The sequence below is a fragment of the Astatotilapia calliptera genome, chromosome 16 (genome assembly GCF_964374335.1).
Source record: "Astatotilapia calliptera chromosome 16, fAstCal68.1, whole genome shotgun sequence".
Lineage (NCBI taxonomy): Eukaryota > Metazoa > Chordata > Actinopteri > Cichliformes > Cichlidae > Astatotilapia > Astatotilapia calliptera.
Window position 1 is genome coordinate 18,595,418 of NC_137437.1, and position 21,462 is coordinate 18,616,879.

Consider the following 21,462-nt stretch of genomic DNA (forward strand, 5'->3'; position numbering starts at 1 on the left):
TAATCTGTGAATCTGCCAGTCCAGTGAGACACCCAAGTTTTCTTTCTCTTCTCATTTATTGTCTCGAGCTACTGCTGGCTATCAAACAAAGGAATGAAATGCTCAAAAAATGAAGTAAAAAACGCCCAAGCAAAAAGACAAAATAACAAAACTGTCACCTAGTAAATTGTGGTGCTTTTGGACCCCTGGAGGTCTTGGACCCAGAAGCAGTTCCACACTTTACTCTCATTAGCCGTATGTCTCTGTCTGTCTTCGTCTCGGTGTGTTAGAACTTCAGATTCCAGCTTGCTTTGCAACTCATGTTGGTCTTAAAACGCTATCTCATTCACACGCTGACAATCTGAGATGCTTTGACAAACAGGATCCTCCTGGAGTGTGAAGCGGCTGCTGTGGCCCATTGTGACTACGCTGTGTACAGTGCTGGAGGGGCACACAGGATGGAGCTCAGTGGTGAGCTTGTCCTGGGCCTGCAGCCTGTGGGCCGGAAGAGCAAGGCCGTGGTTTAGTGCTATTCTGAATGGCCCCTGAGAGTCCAGTGTGATGGACAGTCTGGGGCTGCACACACTGGCTCTTTGTATCCAGCCTTCTTGGACTCTCGCTTTCTTTTTTCTTTCTTTTCATGTTTTTTTTTCTATTTCTCTCACACAATGTCACCCACACAGACACTTTAAAAGAAAAATCACACAAACATCTTTTTCTCCCTGTATCCTCGTGATACAAATGTGTCAAATATAGCTTCTGTTGTAAGGCCAGACTACTACTGCTGTCGCAAAGAGATGGACAATAGAGTGAGAGGAAGTGGTTGGATGCCTAACTAGGAGTATTAGTCAGGGAGCAGGAGCATGTGAAAGTCATCAGAGGAAAAGGGTCCAATGTGATTTTCATTTAAAGTCATCCACCCAGAGCCAGTGGGATCCCTTCATTACAAGCTTGTTGTTTAGAGAGTCACCAGCTCCTACTGTTATCCCCCTGTGGAGGAGGAGGACTTTAGCTAACACAGGGATTTGCAACATCCTGTAACATCCTGTATTCAATGTAATCCCGCACTGTACTCTCAGATAACAATCTATTTTACAATAAGATACACAGATTACAGAACTCTGTAAAGTTTTGTGTGATTCGTTTGTTGGCCTTTGGACTTCTTTCATGGAGTTAGATGCAATGATCCTCTAAACTGTCCAATAACATTAAACAGGAGTTGTAGCTATGAAGAAGTACTGCTTCTTGCTCCCAGCCAAGAACTATTGTTTGTACAGTTGACCAAAACCTTTGAACACCACAACACGCATCTCCATCATAATCTTGGTTACTAACTAGTGACAGTAAACAAAAGGAAAACAAGTACTTGTTTAACATCTAAAAATAGTGAGACTCTTGTTTACTTTGCCCGACTTAATGGTTGTTACTTCTTGAGAAAGCTCATAATAGATTTTCCAGTATCATTGTTTCCTTAGAGATATTTTAGAAATGCTGTTAACATTAACCACCATGAAATGCCTTCTTAATAGATTAAGTGGTTACATTTTAAAATGCATTTTACTATATATTTAGCAGCATAAATGTCCTTTAAGCAGACTCAGTTTCAAGCCTTTAACCGAGATATTTTATTTTCCACAGCAGTTCCACATAGTTATCTCAAAATAAAACAATATGAATTCACATTTCCATAGCACATTTTTACCCACTCTGCAGGATGAATTAGGTGCATAATAACAAGTGATTACATAAATCTCCAGTGATGACGAACAGGGATGCTTGCTTGCATGCCATTGGCTTGCATTTTTCAGATAAAAGAAATATCACCAACAATATTTCACCACTAAAACCAGCCTGAACCTTTGACAAAAGGCAGGATAGAGCCATGCTTTCCTGTTGTGCATTTAGAGATGCTCTTTTGCATATCTTGGTTTTAAAGAGTGTTTATTTAAGTTACTATTACCTTATCAGCTCAAAGCAGTCTTACCATTCCCCTCTGACCTCTGACATTAAAGGACACTTTTGCCAAGAGAACTGCTGCTCATGGGATTTTTTCCCCCCCCAAACAATTCTCTGTAAACACTAGAGATGGTTTTGGGAAAACCCAGCAGTTTGGGAAATACTCAGACCAGTCACTAACCACGTGACATTCAAAGCCGTTTAAATCACCTTTTTTCCCCTATTCTGATGCTCAGTTTGAAGTTCGGCAGGTCATCTATGGCCACATGGTGCTGCCTTGTGATTGACTGATTAGATGTTTGGATCAATGTGCATTGGTATACCTAACAAAGTGGCCGGTGAGTGTATATACATTATTGAACTGATGCTGTGCTACTGCGTCAACAATGCTAACAGGCTGTTATACAGTTTGACCTGGAATGACTATCTCAGGATTCTGTCTAATAAGTAAAGCTTTGACAGAAGCCTTTGTGAATAGAGAAATAGAGCACTATAACAGTCAGACAGAACATAAATGACAACCTAAGTAGTTTAGCTGTGTAAATACCACCCATGATTCATTGTGTTATTAAATGGTAAATGGCCTGTATTTATATAGTGCTTTACTAGTCCCTAAGGACCCCAAAGCGCTTTACACATCCAGTCACACACCCATTCACAAACTGGTGATGGCAAGCTAGATTGTAACCACAGCCACCCTGGGGCGCACTGACAGAGGCGAGGCTGCCGGACACTGGCGCCACCGGGCCCTCTGACCACCACCAGTAGGCAACGGGTGAAGTGTCTTGCCCAAGGACACAACGACCGAGACTGTCCAAGCCGGGGCTTGAACTGGCAGCTTTCTGATTACAAGGCGAACTCCCAACTCTTGAGCCACGATCGCATATTAAGCATAACTTAAGTGATAGCTTAAACATATCAACATTGTCAGTTCTGTTGGATAGCTGCTTAAGGACAGTGATTAAACAGACTGTATAATGTAGATTTTCTCTCTTTAATTGCACTTAGTTGGATAAGCAGATTCCTGCCTTGGCCATGTCAGGTTAATATGAACCTTTTGCATATATTAATTTGACTGAAGATTGCCATGATATGCCTATATGATTTTTTGCATTTTATAATTTCAGATTTCCTTATGTGTTTGGACTTTCTTCTCATTTTCAGATCTAGTAAGGCAATTAATAAAACTATTATACCATGGCATCTGGTGGTATGTTGCCAGATCTTGATCTAATATGGGGAGAAAAAGGTTCACAATATGGCATTTACTACTACTTTTGTCAATTTGTTTCTAGTATTTAGTTGGTTTTGCACTTGGAAACACCTGCATGCCACAGAACTGTAAACATTACAAAAGAATAGGGTGGTGCATAGTTGTGAATAGAGACTTACGTAGTCTTGATTGGGGCTCGGGAAGTTGATTTTTAGCCAACATTTCCCAGTGTGTCAGAGCTACCTGACAGTACCCTCTCCTTCTTTATTTAAGTGGACTGTATTTACTTTGCAGCTGGGCTCAATATCCTGTCGAGCTTTGTGATCTGACTCCCAGCAACCCACTCTCCCTGCCTGACATTTTCATTACAGAAATGTGGGCTATGGGGGAAGCTAGCGACTCTGCTGTGGGGTATGCTCATTGAGTTGTGGTTAACATGCTGCCATGGCAACTCCTATTCATTCACTGTGGGATAGAAATGTTTTTAATCGCCCTGTACTACACAAACAGTCTGACTGCAAAAGTATTGACCTAGCAGCCATATATCTGTAAATTTCTTTTGTCAAGGAAGGCAAAGCACATGGACACAAATCAGCTTTCAGTATCCCAATAGACATTTGGTCTCTTACCTCAAGAAAAAGATAAAAAAGGAAATGGACTGGTTCCTATATAGCACCTATTTACTCAAGTTGAGCACTCAAAGCGTTTCTTACTTTTCTCTCTGATATTCTCACACACGCCAATGGATGCATCGGGGGAAACTCGGGGTTCAGAATCTTGACATATGGACTGGAGAAGCCAGGGATTGCTCCAGTGACCTTCCCACTGGCAGCTGACCTATTCTGCCACCTCATCTACTGCTGCCTTTCTGTTGTTGGATGTTTACAGTTAACAGATACTCACAGACTGGCATAAATCCCTATTCTAATGAATGCACATATAAGAGCTTTCTTATCGTTTATAAGTATTAGCTTAAATACGAAAGCTAACTGGTGAAAACCAGCCCAAAGAACACTTTGCAGAAAAATGTGACAATTGCAATTCTACTGCAGAAATGAGTACGAGTAGACTGTGTTTTTTGGCTGGGGTCACCATGTGCTAAGCTTTAACATCATTCTGGGTGTGAGGTTATAGCTTTATGCTAGCTTGTTTTTTGTAGATCGTTGTAGAGCTGGTGTTGTGTTCGCAGCAGTGGATAGATTTGTCTGCCTGGGCACAATATTCATTTTACCATCATGCCATTATCCTGTTCATATCTATCTCCCTATGCAAATACTGAAATCTGATGATTGTAGGGCAGAGGGCATATTTGTTTTTGTTTTTTCCTTCTGATTAGCCAGTATAATTGATGAATTTGATTGAAATGTTAATATTGAAAAAAAAAAAATAGATCTGCAAACAGTGCTTAAAGAAATCAGGGCAACCATGTACCACACACAATATGGTGACACTATACCCAGTTTCCCCGAAGCATGTGTTGCATATATTGATACTGATACGTTCTAGGCAACATATGGTCTAAGACTGATGTATTTTTTGGAAGTTAATTATCCGCCAGTCCAATGCTACTGGTCAACTGATGTATTGGTATTATTTAATGGACATTGTTGTGAAGATAATTAATCATCTAAATGTAGACAGTGTTAATACAGTTTATACAGAATTGTTGTTTTGGGGACTTTGTGACAGTGCAGTTTGCTTATTGTTATTAACACTGGACACATAGCAACATGGACATGTGTCTGTGGTTACCTGACATATAAATCTAAAATTCCTTCTACATCTGGTTTGATGTCCAGAAAAATTTGACTGGTTAGCTGCTAAATATTTTACTGGTTTCATCAGCAAGTCACTAATCTGGTTAGTTGCTGCTGCTTGATGCCCAATGAGTGATCGGTACTGTAAAAACATTCTTTCTAACAGCGTTAAATGTATTAAATAAAGATGGGAAATCAGGCATAGGCCCAGGTGTGGGATTCAAAACATGAACAGACAGTGACCTGGATGTCCTGTGGCTGTACAACATCCTGTCATACACATGTGGATCTGATTGTAAAAAGGCTGCGGCTTGTTTGCGTTTTTCCACAGACAGTGTGTTGTGATGACTGGGCTCCGTTTCACAAGGCACAAGAGCACATAGGATCAAACAGACTCATCTAGGTCACTTCATTTCCCTCATGTTTAGCTGCCATTGATTTCCTTTAAAGCTTGATACACATGCATCGCCCTGACCTGCTGGATAGCCATTAGTGGCCTGTGAGTGAAGTGATGAATTGTCAACTGAAACGTTACAGCAGTGCAGATTTAAAAAAAAACAACAAAAAAACAACCCCTCAGTGGCACCGAGCAAACTGTTCCTTTTCCTCATGTGCTTTGCATTGCAGTTGTTTTTGAAGGAAGTGCATTAACCACAAGAACATGTTTTGAAAGTTGTTTTGAACAGATGTGCTGGGACTGCCTGCACCATTTCCTTTTGTAGCAATGACGATGAAACATCATTATTTAGAAAATTTAAATTGTAATTGATTACAAAATGATTGTGGCAGACCAGTAATAAGTTCAGAGTATGCGCTGCCTCTTGGGTAATGTGCCCTGGGATAGGCTTCATGGATGAATGGATGATTAATGTAACGAATCATCTCATAATTAATTTTTCTTTGATTCGTATTCCACAAGCGAAACACGCTCCCTTTTATGGAAGTGGGGTCTGATGCTGACATTAATTCATTTCATTGCCTTTCAAAGTGAAATGATTTGGAATAAAACATGATGCTGAATAACACCCGCTTTTCTTTCTTTCTTTTTTTTTTTTTTTTTTTTTTTGCACAGGTTGCTTTGAGTGCTGCATCAAATGTTTAGGCGGCGTGCCCTATGCATCTCTGGTGGCTACGATCCTCTGCTTCTCTGGTGTCGCCCTATTCTGTGGATGTGGCCATGTGGCCCTCACTGGCACTGTGACCATCCTGGAAAACCACTTCTCCAAGGTCACCAGCGATAATGCCATGCTCACTGACATGTAAGTGGCCTCATACTCTGTGTGCTCTAAATAGCTGCATCAAATGTTTGCCAGAGTCTGACAGATGGATTACTTACTTGGCAGTTAGTCTGATTTTTTTTTTCTCTTTTAATATTATTTCCCCTTTAATATCAGATGTATTGTACGTCATGCTCACTGGTAAAAGTGTCTCTGCATAAGCATTGCAGTAAACACAAGTCCAAACCATAAGATGGATAGCGTTTTTAATGAGGTTGACTTTATGTAGGCTATTTTTAGATGACGTTGTCTCCCACATTTACCTTATCCATGAGAGCAGTCCTAATATGGACCCTTTTTTTTACAATGCAGTCCATTAGTCCTGACAATAAAAGACGAATAACATAAAACAGGACTGCACATATGTTTTGTGTTTGGGTGGATTTAGAGTGCACTGTTTAATTTAAGACGTCCTCAGTCTGTCTCTTGGTAGATGATTTGCAGAGACACGCATCACCTGTTGTCTCCACATTTGGGCTTATTGTCTGTCCACACTGAGAAACTGTCTGTCACAACAATAAAGATGAACCTTCTCTGTATAGAATACATGCATATGCATTGTATGGAACTATTTTTAGCTTCTTTTCTTTTTTTTCTTTTTTTTTAAAGGCCGGTTTTGGCCAACGTTTTGAAACTTATCCCAGCTTTATTGGCACAAATAAACTCATATGTAATATTTCCTTTAACAGAATACAGCTGATGCAGTATATCATCTACGGCATTGCTTCATTTTTCTTCCTCTATGGGATCATTCTGCTTGCTGAGGGTTTCTACACAACTAGCGCAGTCAAGGAACTGCACAGCGAGTTCAAGACCACCATCTGTGGACGATGCATCAGTGGAATGGTATGTAAATACCACACTTTTTTTTTTTTTTAAATAGAGCACACTTTAAAAAAGGTTTAATGACACTGTGACATTCCTGTGTCTTTAGTTTGTGTTCCTCACATACATCCTGGGTGTGGCATGGCTTGGTGTGTTTGGCTTCTCTGCTGTGCCCGTCTTCCTCTTCTACAACATGTGGTCTACCTGTGCTGCCATGAAGTCTCCAATGGCCAACTTCACAAACATTGATTCCATCTGCGTGGATGCCCGTCAGTATGGTGAGAGAACAGCACTGTTTTTCTTCATTGAGATACTCAGTGAATAGCTTCCTGTTAGTATACAGACCAATACCGTATTATACACACCACTGTTACTCCTTATAAGAAAATCAGGTCTGTGTGGGGCCTCATTATTTTTGTTTTAGTCTACAAAGTTCAGACTAATAGACAAATAAATGCATAAAATAATATAGCCTACTTATACATACTCTCAAATGGCACATGATAACTATATAATTTATATATAATTTTAGGTAGGTTACCCCCAGGGTTATAATATGTTTCCATTATAACGTTAAGTGCACAAGTTGAGCCTAATGACTGCTGTCTTTGCAGTTCTTATGATGGTGAGGAAATCCTCATGTTTAAAGTTGAGCATGTCTCTGAAACACTGAATTGTTATCAGCTTAGTAGTACTGCAGCTCGGCGTTGTTTCTTAGGTTTGATCATGATTTGCATGAGACAAGGCTACTATTGGTTGCAGGTGTAAAGGTGCTTTTTAATTTTATGACAACAGGAATTATCCCGTGGAATGCCACACCAGGCAAGGCCTGTGGATCAACGCTAGGTGACATCTGCAACACCAATGAGGTAAGGCGTGCTTGTGCAAACATCACTCATCCCGGAAGTGGCACACAGAGCAGGGTGACATAGGATTCTGTTTATTGAAGACTAAACACTGTTAACGCTGCCTGTCTTTTTTCAGTTCTACCTGTCTTATCACCTGTACATCGTAGCGTGCGCCGGGGCAGGAGCCACTGTCATCGCTCTGGTAAGCTTCCGTTTGGTCTCTCCATCCTCACGTTTTAGTCCATCTTCACATGGTTTGTATTAGCAGGTCATGTGTCCAGTGCTTTTCTTCTCATTCCCATATGGTTAATGTCTTTTCCAAAGCTCCAACTTCATTTTGCTGTTTACCCTCAGCTTAGATGGACATGACCCTATTTTGAACAGTTGCTTTTTTGTGCCATGATTAGGATTCTTTTTTAGAAATGACACTTTAAAAAAAACTGTTAGAATTCTATAAAATTATACTTCATGATCTTTAACATTTTACTGCTGCAAACTTACTGGCCACTTTACTAACTTGTCACAATATTAGTGACGAGGAGGTCACTGGCATGTACTCTTACCACCTTTTCTGTTCTCTTCCACCAGCTGATCTACATGATGGCTACTACTTATAACTTTGCTGTTTTGAAGTTTAAGAGTCGAGAAGACTGCTGCACTAAGTTTTAAACCGTTTTAGGAACACAGTGCACCATTCAAGGCTGTGCTGAGTAGACACCGTTGCCACTGACAACAGTTGAACTAAAAAAAAAAAACAACAAAATCTGAGAATAGCAAAAAATCAACATCTCTCCATTAGTAATCACAAGACATGTAAATAGCTGACTGTATACTTCTCTTAGCATTTGGTATCCAGGGATAATGCTCGTCTGAGGACACCTGATGAGAGTTGTCTTCAGAGTGGGATGATGGTGTTTAGTTGACTGGTTTGTTCTGCTTTCCTTTATACTTACTTATTGAAATATGTCACCAGCAGAATTTTTTTTTTTTTTTAAATAGAAATGTGCGCAGCTAGAAATCCACAATAGTGTTATTTATATTTGTAATTTGTGAAGGTGGTTTTGGCCTGCACAAACCACATGAGTAAGTTAGATTTAAAAAAAAAAGACACACACGCAGCATTAAGAATGCAGTTATTCACCTTCCATTAGCTGGCGAGCTTCAACTCCTGAGACACTTGTAAAACAAGTGTGCAGGTTTTAAAAAAGCTGCCATTCTGAGATCTGATAAATACACTAGACTGCACGTGGCTCATATAGACGTACAACACGTGGGCATCTGATGACGAATATTGAAGGTGTTCTCAGGCTTAATATTTTTTGATTGACAGATTAGCATTTTGGTGTGGATGGATTTTAGTACAAACAATCTGTAAAATGAGCTGTGATGGCGGCAAAAGTGCCTTGTCCTTGTATTTCTTTGGTTTATTTGCTTAGCCTTAAAATCTTTCAGAACCGATGTGTGAAACACGGAAAACCTTCAGTATTATTAATTTTTTGGGTCATGAGTTAGATTCTAAACTGAACTAAAATGTTTTATTCAATGTGTTATGCTGATGAGTATTACCACAACCAGCTGTGTATTGTAGAATTCAAAGTAACTGCACATATGGAAAGTAGCAGAAATAAAGGGTTAGGCCAGTACCGTGCATATAGATCTGCATGAGGCCCTATTACTCGGATTAATTCCATGTATTTTATAAAAAGAGAAATGATCCTATTTTAGAGTACAGTATTTTTTTTTTCTATGAGAGCTGATCCTGATATTACCCCAGCTACGAAGTTGGCGTTTTGTTTCATACATTTTCCTTTATTCTTTCTCAAAGTGCCATTAAAGAGCCATTTGTTTTTATCTTAACACTGAGCCTGCATGCTTACAGTTTTCAGATACTTTGATCTGTTTATAGTTACTTATACTCCATATTTCATATATTTAAATTTCTCCTAAGTTTTTCAAAGACTGTAGCTTTTACTTTCTTTATAAAATAAACAATCTTTGTTTACAAAAAGAATCCCCACCTGGTCTATTTATTATATATCCTACAGCTCAGATTTGCAAATTTCAGAATCTTGTGCTTTGCACTAACCTAAGCTTTTACAGCTCTGCTCATTTTGCATGTACAGCCTCTCGCTATCTTCCTCCACTCATCACCTCATCTTTTAAGTGTCATTTCTGTAGTATTGTGTGTAGCGAGGTAATAACGCCGAGTATTAGTAATGATTGTAACAGCACTGTTACAATACCCGTAACATTTCTTTTTCCACAGTGTCTTTTTGTTAAAAAAAAAAGCATAACTTTACATTCGTGTATGTCCGTAATGTACGTACTGTAGCTCTGACTCCTGTAGCTTGCTTTGCATCTTTGACATGCTCACCGGCCATCCACCTCACCCTTCTCTTCCAGATCCACTTCCTCATGATTCTCTCAGCAAACTGGGCCTACCTTAAGGATGCCAGTCATATGCATGCCTACCAAGACATCAAAATGAAGGAAGAGCGGGAGCTGCAGGACATCACCTCACGCTCAAAGGAATGCCTCAATTCCTACACATAAGGATATTTCAAGCTTACAATCCACACGCACACATACATAAGCACACATACTTACAATAACAGACACTGTGGCCAACCACTGTGGGCCCTCTGGACCAAGGCGACTCTCAGCTAAAATAACATGCCAACTGACACTGTGCAGTACTAACCAGGCTCCTAACAGACTAATGCATCAGTGTTGCTTTCTGCACTAATTGTTTCACAACTGCTCTGTGAAGTTTCATTCATGCTAATTTTTATTTTTCATTTTCTGTAGGGAAGAGTGATCTGAGTTCTGATGTTCGTGTGTTTTTATAACCTTTGTTGTATTTTTTGCTGGTGAAGCTTGTGACATTGCACTATTCCTACACAGCACACCAGTGTTTCAGTCTTGCTCGATCCTTCTTTAGTTTTCAGCTAAGGAAGATGAAACATTTTGGTTTTTGTTCTGTTTTGCAGATGTATTATACAAATGAACAGCCTTACATCCAGAGTTGTGCATCACACCATACTGACCTTTTTAGGGAAAGTAAACCAGATTCTTTTATAAAATAGTTGGTAATACATGCACTATAAATCTATAATCCTTGATGATTATGAATTTACTTGCATTTCCATCTCAGTTGGTGATTGTCTGAATGTTGTTCATTAGTTATGGATTTTTCCTGTACAGCTACTTAAGTCATGGCCTACATTACCTCTACCTCAGGTGAGCACTAGAGCCTATGGACAAACAATTCCCATTGCAAGGTGTAAAATAAACCAATTCCAGTTGTAAAAAGATGTCTCAAAGATATAGTAGATAGGTTTGTGTAGCTACACCCCCACACATGCACAACAGTTCAACTGATTCACAGTACTATAGACTTTGGATAATGCTACAAGAAAAACTTACTCTGACCTGTACGTATTCATTTAGGCACATAGGAGGGAAAAACAAAAACATCAGTAATTGCCAATGAAGAGTTGTGATGGCTAATAATATAGCAGTGATTATCTGCAACATGCACAATATGATCAAAAATGACTTGATTTAACGGAAATCCTATTGATAAGCATAACTATGTCACATGTGTTTGTTACAATTTGAAAACAGAACTGAAGAAGTTCAGTTAAATTTATTACAGGTCAAATTTTTTCATTTCTTACCTTTTTTCACAATTTTCTATAATTGTATATTAATGTGCAATTTTCACAATGTTAAAATAACAACTTGTAATCTTTATTAGCTGAGTTACAGGGATAATTCGAGATGTTACTTTGTTGTATAAAGACGACCACTTCTGTGGTGACCTGTGATGTACAGTTATGTACACTGACTTCAGTAGTTGGCAGTGTTTGCCCATTTCCTGTTTTTCTAACAGAATATAAAGCTATGTAGCACATTAGTTATAGATCTTTTTTTTAGGTTCTTTTAATCACTTGAGAAGTATACTTTATTGTTTTGTTGCCTGATAGTATGCCTGTATTTTCTATGTATGTCAAGGGCTTCCTCATGATTAACTGATACTTAACTTTCCAACTGTCAAGCAACAATTAGCCACAACAACAGTCCTTTAAACAGTTGTATAAAATTATAAATGGTAAATTCAGCCAAAGTATGAATGCCAGTGTTAAACAGTATCTGTTTGATACAGTGGTACAGACCCTACAGTGCTTTATGTAGGACTGGCAATAGGTGTGGTCGAGCGGATAGATGACAGATGTACATGAAGGTAATGTACGCCACATCTTGTCTTTGTATGTTGTGTTTCCTGTTAAATGAACCAAAAAAGTAAATACAAGGCTATATATCAATCACCAGGAGGACAGTAATCAGTTAAAAGAAAACAAACAAAAACCATCCTGTCTGACTGGAAACCCCTTTATGAAACAACTTCACCGGCCTGTTGACTGTTTTTATGAAAATAAATAAAAATGTTTTTTTTAAAAACGTTCTTCCAATTGTGGTGCTTTTGTTCTTTGCATGATAGAATTGATTGGTATACAGATTTAAAAAATGCATTTATTTGAATTTCATACAAAAAAGAAAACATGTAGGACTGATAAGCAAATTCTTGAAATATCTGTTTTTATACACTTCAGATTATGATGCCACAAACTGATTGTCAGCTCACCAAAAATCATCATCTTCATCCTTGTGTGAATATGCTGCAATGCTGAGACAAAATTGAGTTTATTAGTGAAAGCCTCGAGGGACAGAGTTAAAAAAAAAAAAAAAAAAAAAAAAGTAAAACAGTTTAAAATTAACAACATGAATCCAGAACAACAAAAAAAAACCCTCAAGTATAAAGTACGACCATGATAAACCACAAAAGCAATTAAATGTTATTGAAAGAGGCTTATGTAAGTCCTGCACAGCTTTTGAATTAGAAAGCGGAAATAGTTTGTCTAGCCAAGTCAACGGTTTTAATTTACCTGTCTTCTTTATCCTCAGTCAAACTCTTGGCCTCTGGGCTTGCATATTCTGCCTCTTCTCTTCGAGAGCTCTGTAGAAAAAAACAATCCCAAAGAACTCCAGTCTGCATCGAGTCTCCTGTTTCATTTGTACAGAAGCCTCAGACAAACATGGATGCAACTTACCTGTGCATGTTGCTTCCCTCTTGCTTCCAAGACCATCTTCATGTATTTGTCCAGTGGATTTTCACTTTTAGACTCATTATATTTCTCTCCACTGATTTCTTCATCTACTCCTTTCTTAACCCCGGTTTCTTCTTCTTCTTCCTGTTTTGGATTTTCCACCTCTTGCAAAAGCTGATTAGAATGGGATGTTATCACATTAAACATTCATTTAAGGTCGCCTTTATGAGAAGTTTAGATAGTTTAGCTTATAAAAAGGATTTCTGCAGGAAGTGGGTCTAAGATAATCATTACCATCTCTTTCTCTAGTCGCTCAAGTTCTTGCAGCTCTCTCTCTCTGGCTTCTTCCTGCTCCCTTTGTCTTTTTTCTTCCCTTTCTTTCCGCTCTCTTTCCCACCTTTGTTCTTCATCTTCTTCCTTTTCAGATTCAACCAAACTTTGTGGGAGTTCTAGAAATAACATGAGTCATCCTTTGTCAATTTGATCCTTTGGGTTTAAAGAGCAGTTTACTGAAAATTGGCGGCAAAATGAGCCAACTGATTTTTACAGTTTGACTTATGATGTACAGTAAAAAAAAGGCTTGTATTGTCATTGGAAGTCAAGAAAGATTATGAATCGTTGATGAGAGAACTAAGACTCACCCGTTTGGCCCTGTGAGTCTATTAGGTCTTTTGGGAGGTCTTGTGGGTGGGGGCCAGCAGGGGCCTCCTCGGAGAGAGGGACAGCAGTGTCCAGGAGAAGCTCTGGAATGTGGCCGGGCTCTGGAGGGAGACATGCACAAAGAGATCTTTTATGCCCCACCATAATGCAACAGGGCCAGAGGACCAGCACAGAATACATAATCAGCGGTCCTTCATCTTCACCATTGTGCAGGGCCACTGAAAGGCCAGTCACACACTCATTAAAAAACAGCCATCCAAAAATTCTAGGCCTCCATACTGGATACATTACACATTTTGTTACATTAGTGATTAAACACTATCAACATATAGTTAATCATTTTCTAGAAATATATTCTAGTGACAGATGGAGCAAACAGAAATTAATCACACAGCACACTTTTCAGCACTCGCATCATGCACAGCAGTCATGGAATTAAAATAAACAGCACATAAACTATGAGTGTTTATCCTGGGATACAGTGAAGATTTTCCAGTATAAGAGGAGAGCTATACTTCTACAATAGATCCCCAGGGAACTTGTCATCTCCACTGAATGTCTTGTAGCTAGTCAAACAGCATGAAGCACTACTATAAAAGAACTTTATGTTCTAACAGTTTAAAAGTTCCCCTTTGATCACAATTTATGGCCCAGAACCTCTTCCTCAACAGCAATGACGCGACCAGACTGCTGAAGCTCAAAGTCGGTTGTATGAGTCACGTACACTGCAAACATTGGCTTCAGAAATACATGACCACATTCTATTTGATTATGCTTTAAACAATAAGGGGAAAATACTAAACAAAAATCAACTAACAACAATGAACAACACTGAGTACCTGATAATCCTCCAGTGAGATCTTCAAGGCTTATCTTCTCAGGCTGTGGGGAAGACTCTGAGCTGGAGAAGACTTGCTGTAGCTTTGGTGGACTGAAGGACACAGTGGCAACATAGGCATTGGTATTCACTGTCTCATCATAAAATGTATGCGAAACACTGCACTGTCCTTGAAAGTGATGCCAGATGATACCTGGAATGGTCGCGTGCTGTGCTCCTGAGCTGAGGACTGCGAGGTGGACTGAGCTCGGAGGACAAGTCCTCTGAGGTCACCACCTCATTGTGGAGGGCAGGAGAGAGCTGCCTGTCAGACGACAGCTGTGGAAGCAGGACTGCAGACACGACTGGCCCTAACAGAAGGAAGGACTTAATATTAAAAAACACATCTGAGGTAGAAACGTGCTCAGAGACTGATGTGTAAAGATCTGGACAGACTGACCTGAATTTTCAAATAATTTCCATAGAAAATATACAGTTTACATGCATGTGTGCAGCATATAAGCACTGAGAACATAAATCATTATTCAGTTTTTTGACATATTACCTTCTGTAAGCTCTCTTTGAAGATTATTCTTGAAGGAAGATTGTGTTGTAGGGGATGGGTGCTTGGATAGAGCCAAGCTTTCATCTGGAGCGTTTCCATTTTTTAGGAACAAAGGCTCGGTCAGCGAATAGAGACTGTGGTCAACAAAACATGTGGCCTGTGGCTGGTTATGATCTTCTGAGAAGGTAACTCTTGATTGTGCAGATGGTAAAGTCTTTCTGGTGCCATTGGAGGGGGATTGGATAGACTGAGGAGACAGTGGTCTGTGTGAGATCTTTGGTTTGTGGGCTAAGTGACTGTGTGAACGGAGAGGGTCGTGTTTTCTAAGAGGAGAGTCAGGGAAATGAGAAGGATGTGGTTGTTGTGGGGAAAGAGGTCTTGGGGGAAGCATGTGTGAGATGGTGGAGCGCACTGCCCTCTGCTGGTAGTTCCTGTAAGCTTCCTCTAAAGTCTCAGCCTCCCTCTGCAGCTCCTTGATCCGAGTCTTAGCTTCAGCTACCAACTCCAAATCAGAATCTGGTACATCACTCCAAGGCGATTTGCTTCCTCCCAGATTGCCATCTATTTCACAAACATCATAACCCACCCTGGCCCTCAGCAGAGTTCTGTCCACATAGATGTCAGGAGGAACCAGCTTGTCAGCGCCGAGCTCTAGTACAGAGCGATCAACAAGAGATGGTTTGGGATTACGCAGCACTTCATTTTCAAGAGCTGCCGGGATCACATGAGTCGCACAAAAGGAAGAGAAAGGGGAAAGGCAAACACGATGAATGTTGAGTACTACTACAGAATACAATCCACCATGAAAAATCAGAAAACTCCCCCAAAGCTAATTAGAAATAATTACATGGGGCTACACCAGAAATAGGCAGTTAAGACTAGAGTGTTGATTTCTTTCTTGCTTTTACTCAGTTTTCTATAAAGACCATCAAAAATACAAATAAAAGGATGAATCAATATGTGCAATGTGTAACTGTGTACAGAACTGTATGAGCTAGAAAAGAAAGCAAGCCTGCTTATGAAAAGCAAAAATAAAGTCAACTGTACTTAAAGCAAGATCATCTGATGTGATTAGCCACATTAACAGGGATGCCACATCAAAGTGTACCTTGCTGAGTTTGGTGAAGCTGCATTTTAATGTCCTCAACATGGTTAGCCATCCACTGGGATTTCTCTTTACACTCTATCAGCTGAGCTTTGAACTGGGCACATTGCTCCATCTGCAGAAAAAAATGGACACAAAAGTGAACGACATGTATATTTTTTGATAACCAGAGATTTGAGGGCATACTGCGAACACAAATTCTTCAAGGTGAAGAAAAATTGTTTCCCACAGCAAGGAGCTGTGATGTAGCTGACCTCACTCTGGAGCTGTGCCTGCAGCACCTGTTTCTGGTTGTCAAATTCTTCCGCATCCAATCTGCGAGCACTCTGTAGCCTCTGAAGCTCCAACTGCAAGGATAGTTGCTCTTTGGATGGTTTGCCCAAATCTGAGACAGGATATATACGACTTAAAACATAACATAAAAGTACAGCTCATTTCCCCCAATGCATTTGTCTTCAGTGGGAAAACTGTCAGATGAAAAAGCATCTGGTTTTGTATGGAGCAGTTCTTGACCAGCATGACATTACAGCACATGGGGCCCATTATCATGTCACTGCCTTTTGTTAGCATTGAGGAGAGAGGCCCACTGCTCCTTTGCCCCATCTTTAGACAAGATGAATACTGTAAGCCTCAGAGAGAGGTAAGATTTTCTTTGCCATGGGTAAAAGGACCTCTGTCTCTGCTCCCATTCACTCATCCCCCTTTCCTCATTGGCTGTCTGCAAAGCTACAAACAAGACACAGAGGCCCTACTTTGGCAGGCGAGACACATTCAAGAAGACTCAGCTCAGCCAGAGGCAGTGGGATAAGACTACCAAAAATGCTTCACAGTACACTGCACCTTACACAGTTCACAATGAGCCTATACTCATGCACTCTGAATGCAACACAGGAACTTCAAGAACCTCGCTTATGGCAAAGACTGCAAATATTCAGACTTACCAAAACTAGGATTGCATTTTAGACACAATAAATCTGGTTATATAGTCCCAGGCTATAAGATAATCAGATGTGCATTATTATAAACAGAGTATGCCTGATTGTGTTTTTCATGTTTTTAACTGAATAGGGACACTCTCCTGGTAGACACTCGAGAGCAACCACCACTCTCTACCTGCATGAAGAAGCCGTTTCTCCTCTTGGGCCTCCTCCAGCTGTTTCTTTAGCAGCTGCAGCTGCCCCTGCAGCTCTGCTTTCTCTTTTGTTAAGCGGGGGTAGTCACTCATGCTCTCCATTCTTTCCCTTAACAGCTCCTTCTGTTGAGTCAGCAGAGAAATCTGCTGCTGTGCTGTGTCTAACTCGATCTGGAAAAACAATCCCGCGAGGGATATTAAAAGCATGGGAACCGAATCGCACTGGATGGCATGCATTTATCACAGAATTAAACTGAATGCTAATATAATTATTTATCATTTTGCCTCACGTCCACTGAAAATGGTGAAGTTAACAAGGATGGATGGATTTGGGTCTTTACCTGCAGCCGCTTCAGCTCTGAGCACGTTTTACTGTGGTCCTCCAATTTGGCATTAATTGCAGCTGACTCCTTTTGGATACGGACAGTTTCCACTGAAAAATACACAGATGTGAAAGCAGACAAAGCACAGGCAACAGAAAATTGGTCATAAATCCTTCACTGACTGACATACTTGCCTTTGTTTCTGTTCTCACTTTCTGTGAGCTTTTCTGTTCTCTTGATGTAGTCCTCCTTTAGTTCAAGCTGATACCTGATTTAAAGACAAGATGAGACATTTAAAAGCAGGACTAAAACTAAACAGTACAAGACAATGTGACTTGTTGTTCTTTCTACATTACACAAAGCAAATACTCGACCTAGTGATCAACTACAGATTTGCAAAAGCAATGTTGTCCTCTGTCAAATACATGGTAAAGTCCTCTTGTGTATGTTACTCTATTAATTGCTGTTGCTGCTGATAGCTCTATTCTTTTGATAAAAAGAAAATCACTTAAGTTAAATAAAGGTTGGTACATTAATTAACTCAGTGTCATTGAGATATATTTACTGCTTTATTTAGCAGGAAAATATTTGAAATTCACCAACAGGATTACTGTATTGATTTTTATGTCACAGATAATGATGATAATGTATACTGTATAGTATACACACAGTACTGACAGCAAGTACCTGGAAAGTTCATTCTTCAGCTTCTGGTCATACGTGTCCTCCATGGTTTTCACAGCCAGTTCTCTCCTCCTCAGCAGCTCTTCAGCTGTCTTGATCTTCTCCTCATGGATTTGACAAGTCCTATTACCATAAAAAGACAACAGCAATAACTATGAACCTGTGACCACAATGGAAGAGTGCAGCATCATTTCACTCAGATAAATAGTCATAAAAAATTCTTACTTTTCGAAGGCTTCTCTTCTCATCCTCAGCTCATTTTCTCTGCTACGTAGTGTTTCAATTTCCTTCAGCACTGACTGTCTCTCAATGTATAAGTTCTTTTCTTCAATCTATAGAGAAGCGAAGTGGAAATAAGAGATAATTAGTCTATCTTAAATTTAAGGAGAAATAATTTGAATGTAAACTGTAATGCTCAGAACCACCCATAATCAAATTGCAGTGGGATATAGAAGCCTGATGCCAAATCATACATACAGCTCAGGAAATGAGCAGCAAGGTTTGAGGACTGAGAACAATTTAAAAAGATCAAGTGATAGCCAGTAAAAGAAAGTTAGGTAAGAAGGCCAGAATCCTCAAACTGACACCAGAACTTTAAGGTGATATTATTAGTAAAATATTCATCTGGGTGTCAGACCTTTGAAATCTTACATTACATGTTCAAGGTTTATATGAGAAAAAGAGCACCTCATTGTAGCAGCCATTTACCTCTTGCTGTTTTTGCAACCGATCAATAGCATTTTTCTCTCGCTCCATCAGGGCCTTTGTCTTCATTTCATAAGTCCTCTCCAGCTCCTGCTTCAGCCTTTCAAATTCTTTATGAAATTTGGATTTTTCTTCCATCCTCACCTTGGCAATTTCAACTTCTTTAAAATGTTCTATCTACAAAAGAAGATGAAGAAAAAAAGACAACATTGAGGCGACCCAACCTGGAGGAAAACTATGTGACCAAATAAACCATGTTTGTTACGAGTGTGTACCTTTAAGTTCATTTCTGTTTCCATCTGCACTTCAATGTCTTTTCTATACGCAGACAGTTTTGACTGTAATGGAAACACTTTGTCCTCATTGTACCCCAAACCCTCGTATTCCCGATCTATTGTTTTCATCTTCTCTACTGTGAATGGAAAGACAGGGAGAACACATTAAAACTCTTTGTTGGAGGGCATGAATATAAAAAGGCCAGTCACCGTCAGATATCAGTTCATACCAAGAGACTCTCCATAACTTGATAAACTTGTCTGAGTGTCGGCATCGTGGCACAGGTTCCGAGTATAATGATCTGTTAGCTGTGTTAGAAGGCTGATCAGGAACCCTGGTAAATAAAGACATAATAAATCACTGGAGAGACTCTCGAACAAAAGCAGTTTTATTAGAAGTAGAAGGAACAGGACACTGTACATACCCCTATCATGGTTTTCTTTATTTGAAGACTGTAAGAAAATAATAATGGCGCTTTTATTAGTAATTACACTATGTCTTAATACTTATATCAAAAAGATGTTCGAGGTTCAAAATAATTATAAATACCAATGACTTGTAAAGGTTTGATTCAGGGCGTATTTTAAGAAGCTGAAGAAGGTCTTCTTTTGTAAAAACCTGTAAAAGTAGATCAGAGACCTTCATCTCCATCTTCTTGACACCTCAAGCTACATGTACATAAAAAGTCATACACACCTTGTCTTTAGATAATCCGCTTTCAGGATAGAACACAGAAAGTGTGTACTCATACCCAGAGTTCTGGAGATGATCTGCCACTATGCTGTTACAGGCTGAAACTAAAATGGGTTCATGTTTCACATGTGCTGGCCTGGGAACTGGTTCTTGGCCTGCCAAAGCTGGGTACTTTAACTCCTGGATGAGCTGATTTCGCAGCTGTGCCTAAATAAGATCCGAATAGTCAAAGAGAAGGATGAAGACCAAACACTGAACATTGCTACAGTGCTGTGAAAAAGTATTTGGCCCCTTTGATTAACTGTAATTTAACACCTTTTTTTGTAAAGTCGAGCTCAATTTCACTATCCACACCCTGGCTGATTACTGGCAGACCTGTTGAATCAAGTAATCACTCAAACAGAAGCTGTCTCACAAAGTGAAGTAAGCTAAAAGATCCCAAAAAGCAACACATCATGCAACACGCTATCAGTGTGGAAAGAGTTACATCACCACTACTAAAGCCAGTCTCACTATCCAATTGTTAGAGCTATAAAAAGTGGTGACCTTTCTGAAGAATGCCCAGCCTACCAGAATTACTCTAAAAGCAAAATGACAACTCATTCAAGATGTCACTGAGTTCCAAGGAGAAAACCACTGAGCAAAAGGCTCAGCTCACATTTGCCAAAAAAACGTATTGATGATCCTCAAGACTTTTGGAGAAAGCGGAATAATGAGACGAAAGTTTCACTTTTTGGAAGGTTTGAGTCCCATTACATCTGGCTTAAAACTAACACAGCATTTCATAAAAAGAACATCATACCAACAGACATGGTGGTGGTAGTGTAATGGTCTATGATCTAGAAAGTCCTGAAGGAAAATGTCTGGCCATCAGTTTATGCCCTGAAGTTCAAGCACACCTGGGTTATGCAGCAGGACGATGATGAGAAACCTGCCAGGAAGTCCACCTCTGGATGCCTCAAAATAATGCCAGATGAATGTTAAATTCTAATTGCTTTGACATAACCGTAAACAGTCCATAAATGCTTAAAAACCTTTCAATGTGGATGAATTTAACAATTGTGCAAAGAAGAGTGCACTATAAGTCCTCCATGGTGATGTGAAAGAAATCGAGAAAGGCAAATACTTTTTCACAGCAATGTATAATAATAACAGCACCGTTATTAACATTGCTTACCTTGAGTGTATCAAGAACTCCTTTACTTTTAAAAGTCTGATAGAGTCTTTTCCTCAGCTCGTCAGGGGATAACGCATCTTCCTTAGAGGAGGACATAGCTGGGATCTTTGAGAGACCTGACATAAAACAAACAGAAGCAGACAATTGGACGACGAGTGTGAGAATAAAAACCTTCGCTTTCAAAAACTTTCCCAAGTATTATTGGTTGTTATCAAAATTGTATTCCTCTATCTTCGCAACATGTGCACCATGTGTATCTTAAGAAGAAGAAGAATACTCACCTGCCTGACGACCACAAACCTTCGCGTCTCTTTTCTTGTTCTTGAAACATTTAAATCCACCGTCAACGGAAAAGCTTG

At 39.6% G+C, this 21,462-nt stretch overlaps 2 protein-coding genes across 5 annotated transcripts in view; one reads left to right on the top strand and one right to left on the bottom strand.

The window, feature by feature from the left end:
• gpm6bb (glycoprotein M6Bb) overlaps positions 1-11,909 on the top strand; it is a 28,606-nt gene extending 16,697 nt beyond the window's left edge. For 2 of the 4 annotated variants that reach the window (XM_026143675.2, XM_080290911.1), the window contains exons 2-7: positions 5,978-6,164; positions 6,872-7,028; positions 7,117-7,285; positions 7,803-7,876; positions 7,992-8,057; positions 8,444-9,863. In XM_026143675.2, the coding sequence (XP_025999460.1) occupies positions 5,978-6,164; positions 6,872-7,028; positions 7,117-7,285; positions 7,803-7,876; positions 7,992-8,057; positions 8,444-8,524 (734 nt within the window). In that variant the 3' untranslated portion in view covers positions 8,525-9,863. Of the gene's footprint in view, positions 1-5,977; positions 6,165-6,871; positions 7,029-7,116; positions 7,286-7,802; positions 7,877-7,991; positions 8,058-8,443; positions 9,864-10,258 lie in introns of those variants that run through there. The other 2 variants (XM_026143674.2, XM_080290910.1) reach the window with 2 other exon arrangements.
• Positions 11,910-12,371: 462 nt separating this feature from the next.
• Positions 12,372-21,458, bottom strand: ofd1 (OFD1 centriole and centriolar satellite protein). The gene is made up of 23 exons (XM_026143673.2): positions 21,385-21,458; positions 21,104-21,219; positions 19,930-20,133; positions 19,783-19,851; positions 19,658-19,685; positions 19,463-19,567; positions 19,233-19,369; positions 18,961-19,134; positions 18,478-18,584; positions 18,256-18,375; positions 17,763-17,836; positions 17,587-17,678; positions 17,227-17,416; positions 16,368-16,498; positions 16,117-16,228; positions 15,009-15,719; positions 14,658-14,814; positions 14,466-14,557; positions 13,608-13,727; positions 13,261-13,415; positions 12,970-13,140; positions 12,805-12,875; positions 12,372-12,545 (listed from the first exon to the last, which is right to left on the bottom strand). The coding sequence occupies exons 2-23, from the start codon at positions 21,197-21,199 to the stop codon at positions 12,500-12,502; spliced, it is 3,162 nt and encodes a 1,053-aa protein (XP_025999458.1). The 5' UTR covers positions 21,200-21,219; positions 21,385-21,458; the 3' UTR covers positions 12,372-12,499.
• Positions 21,459-21,462: the final 4 nt, after the last annotated feature.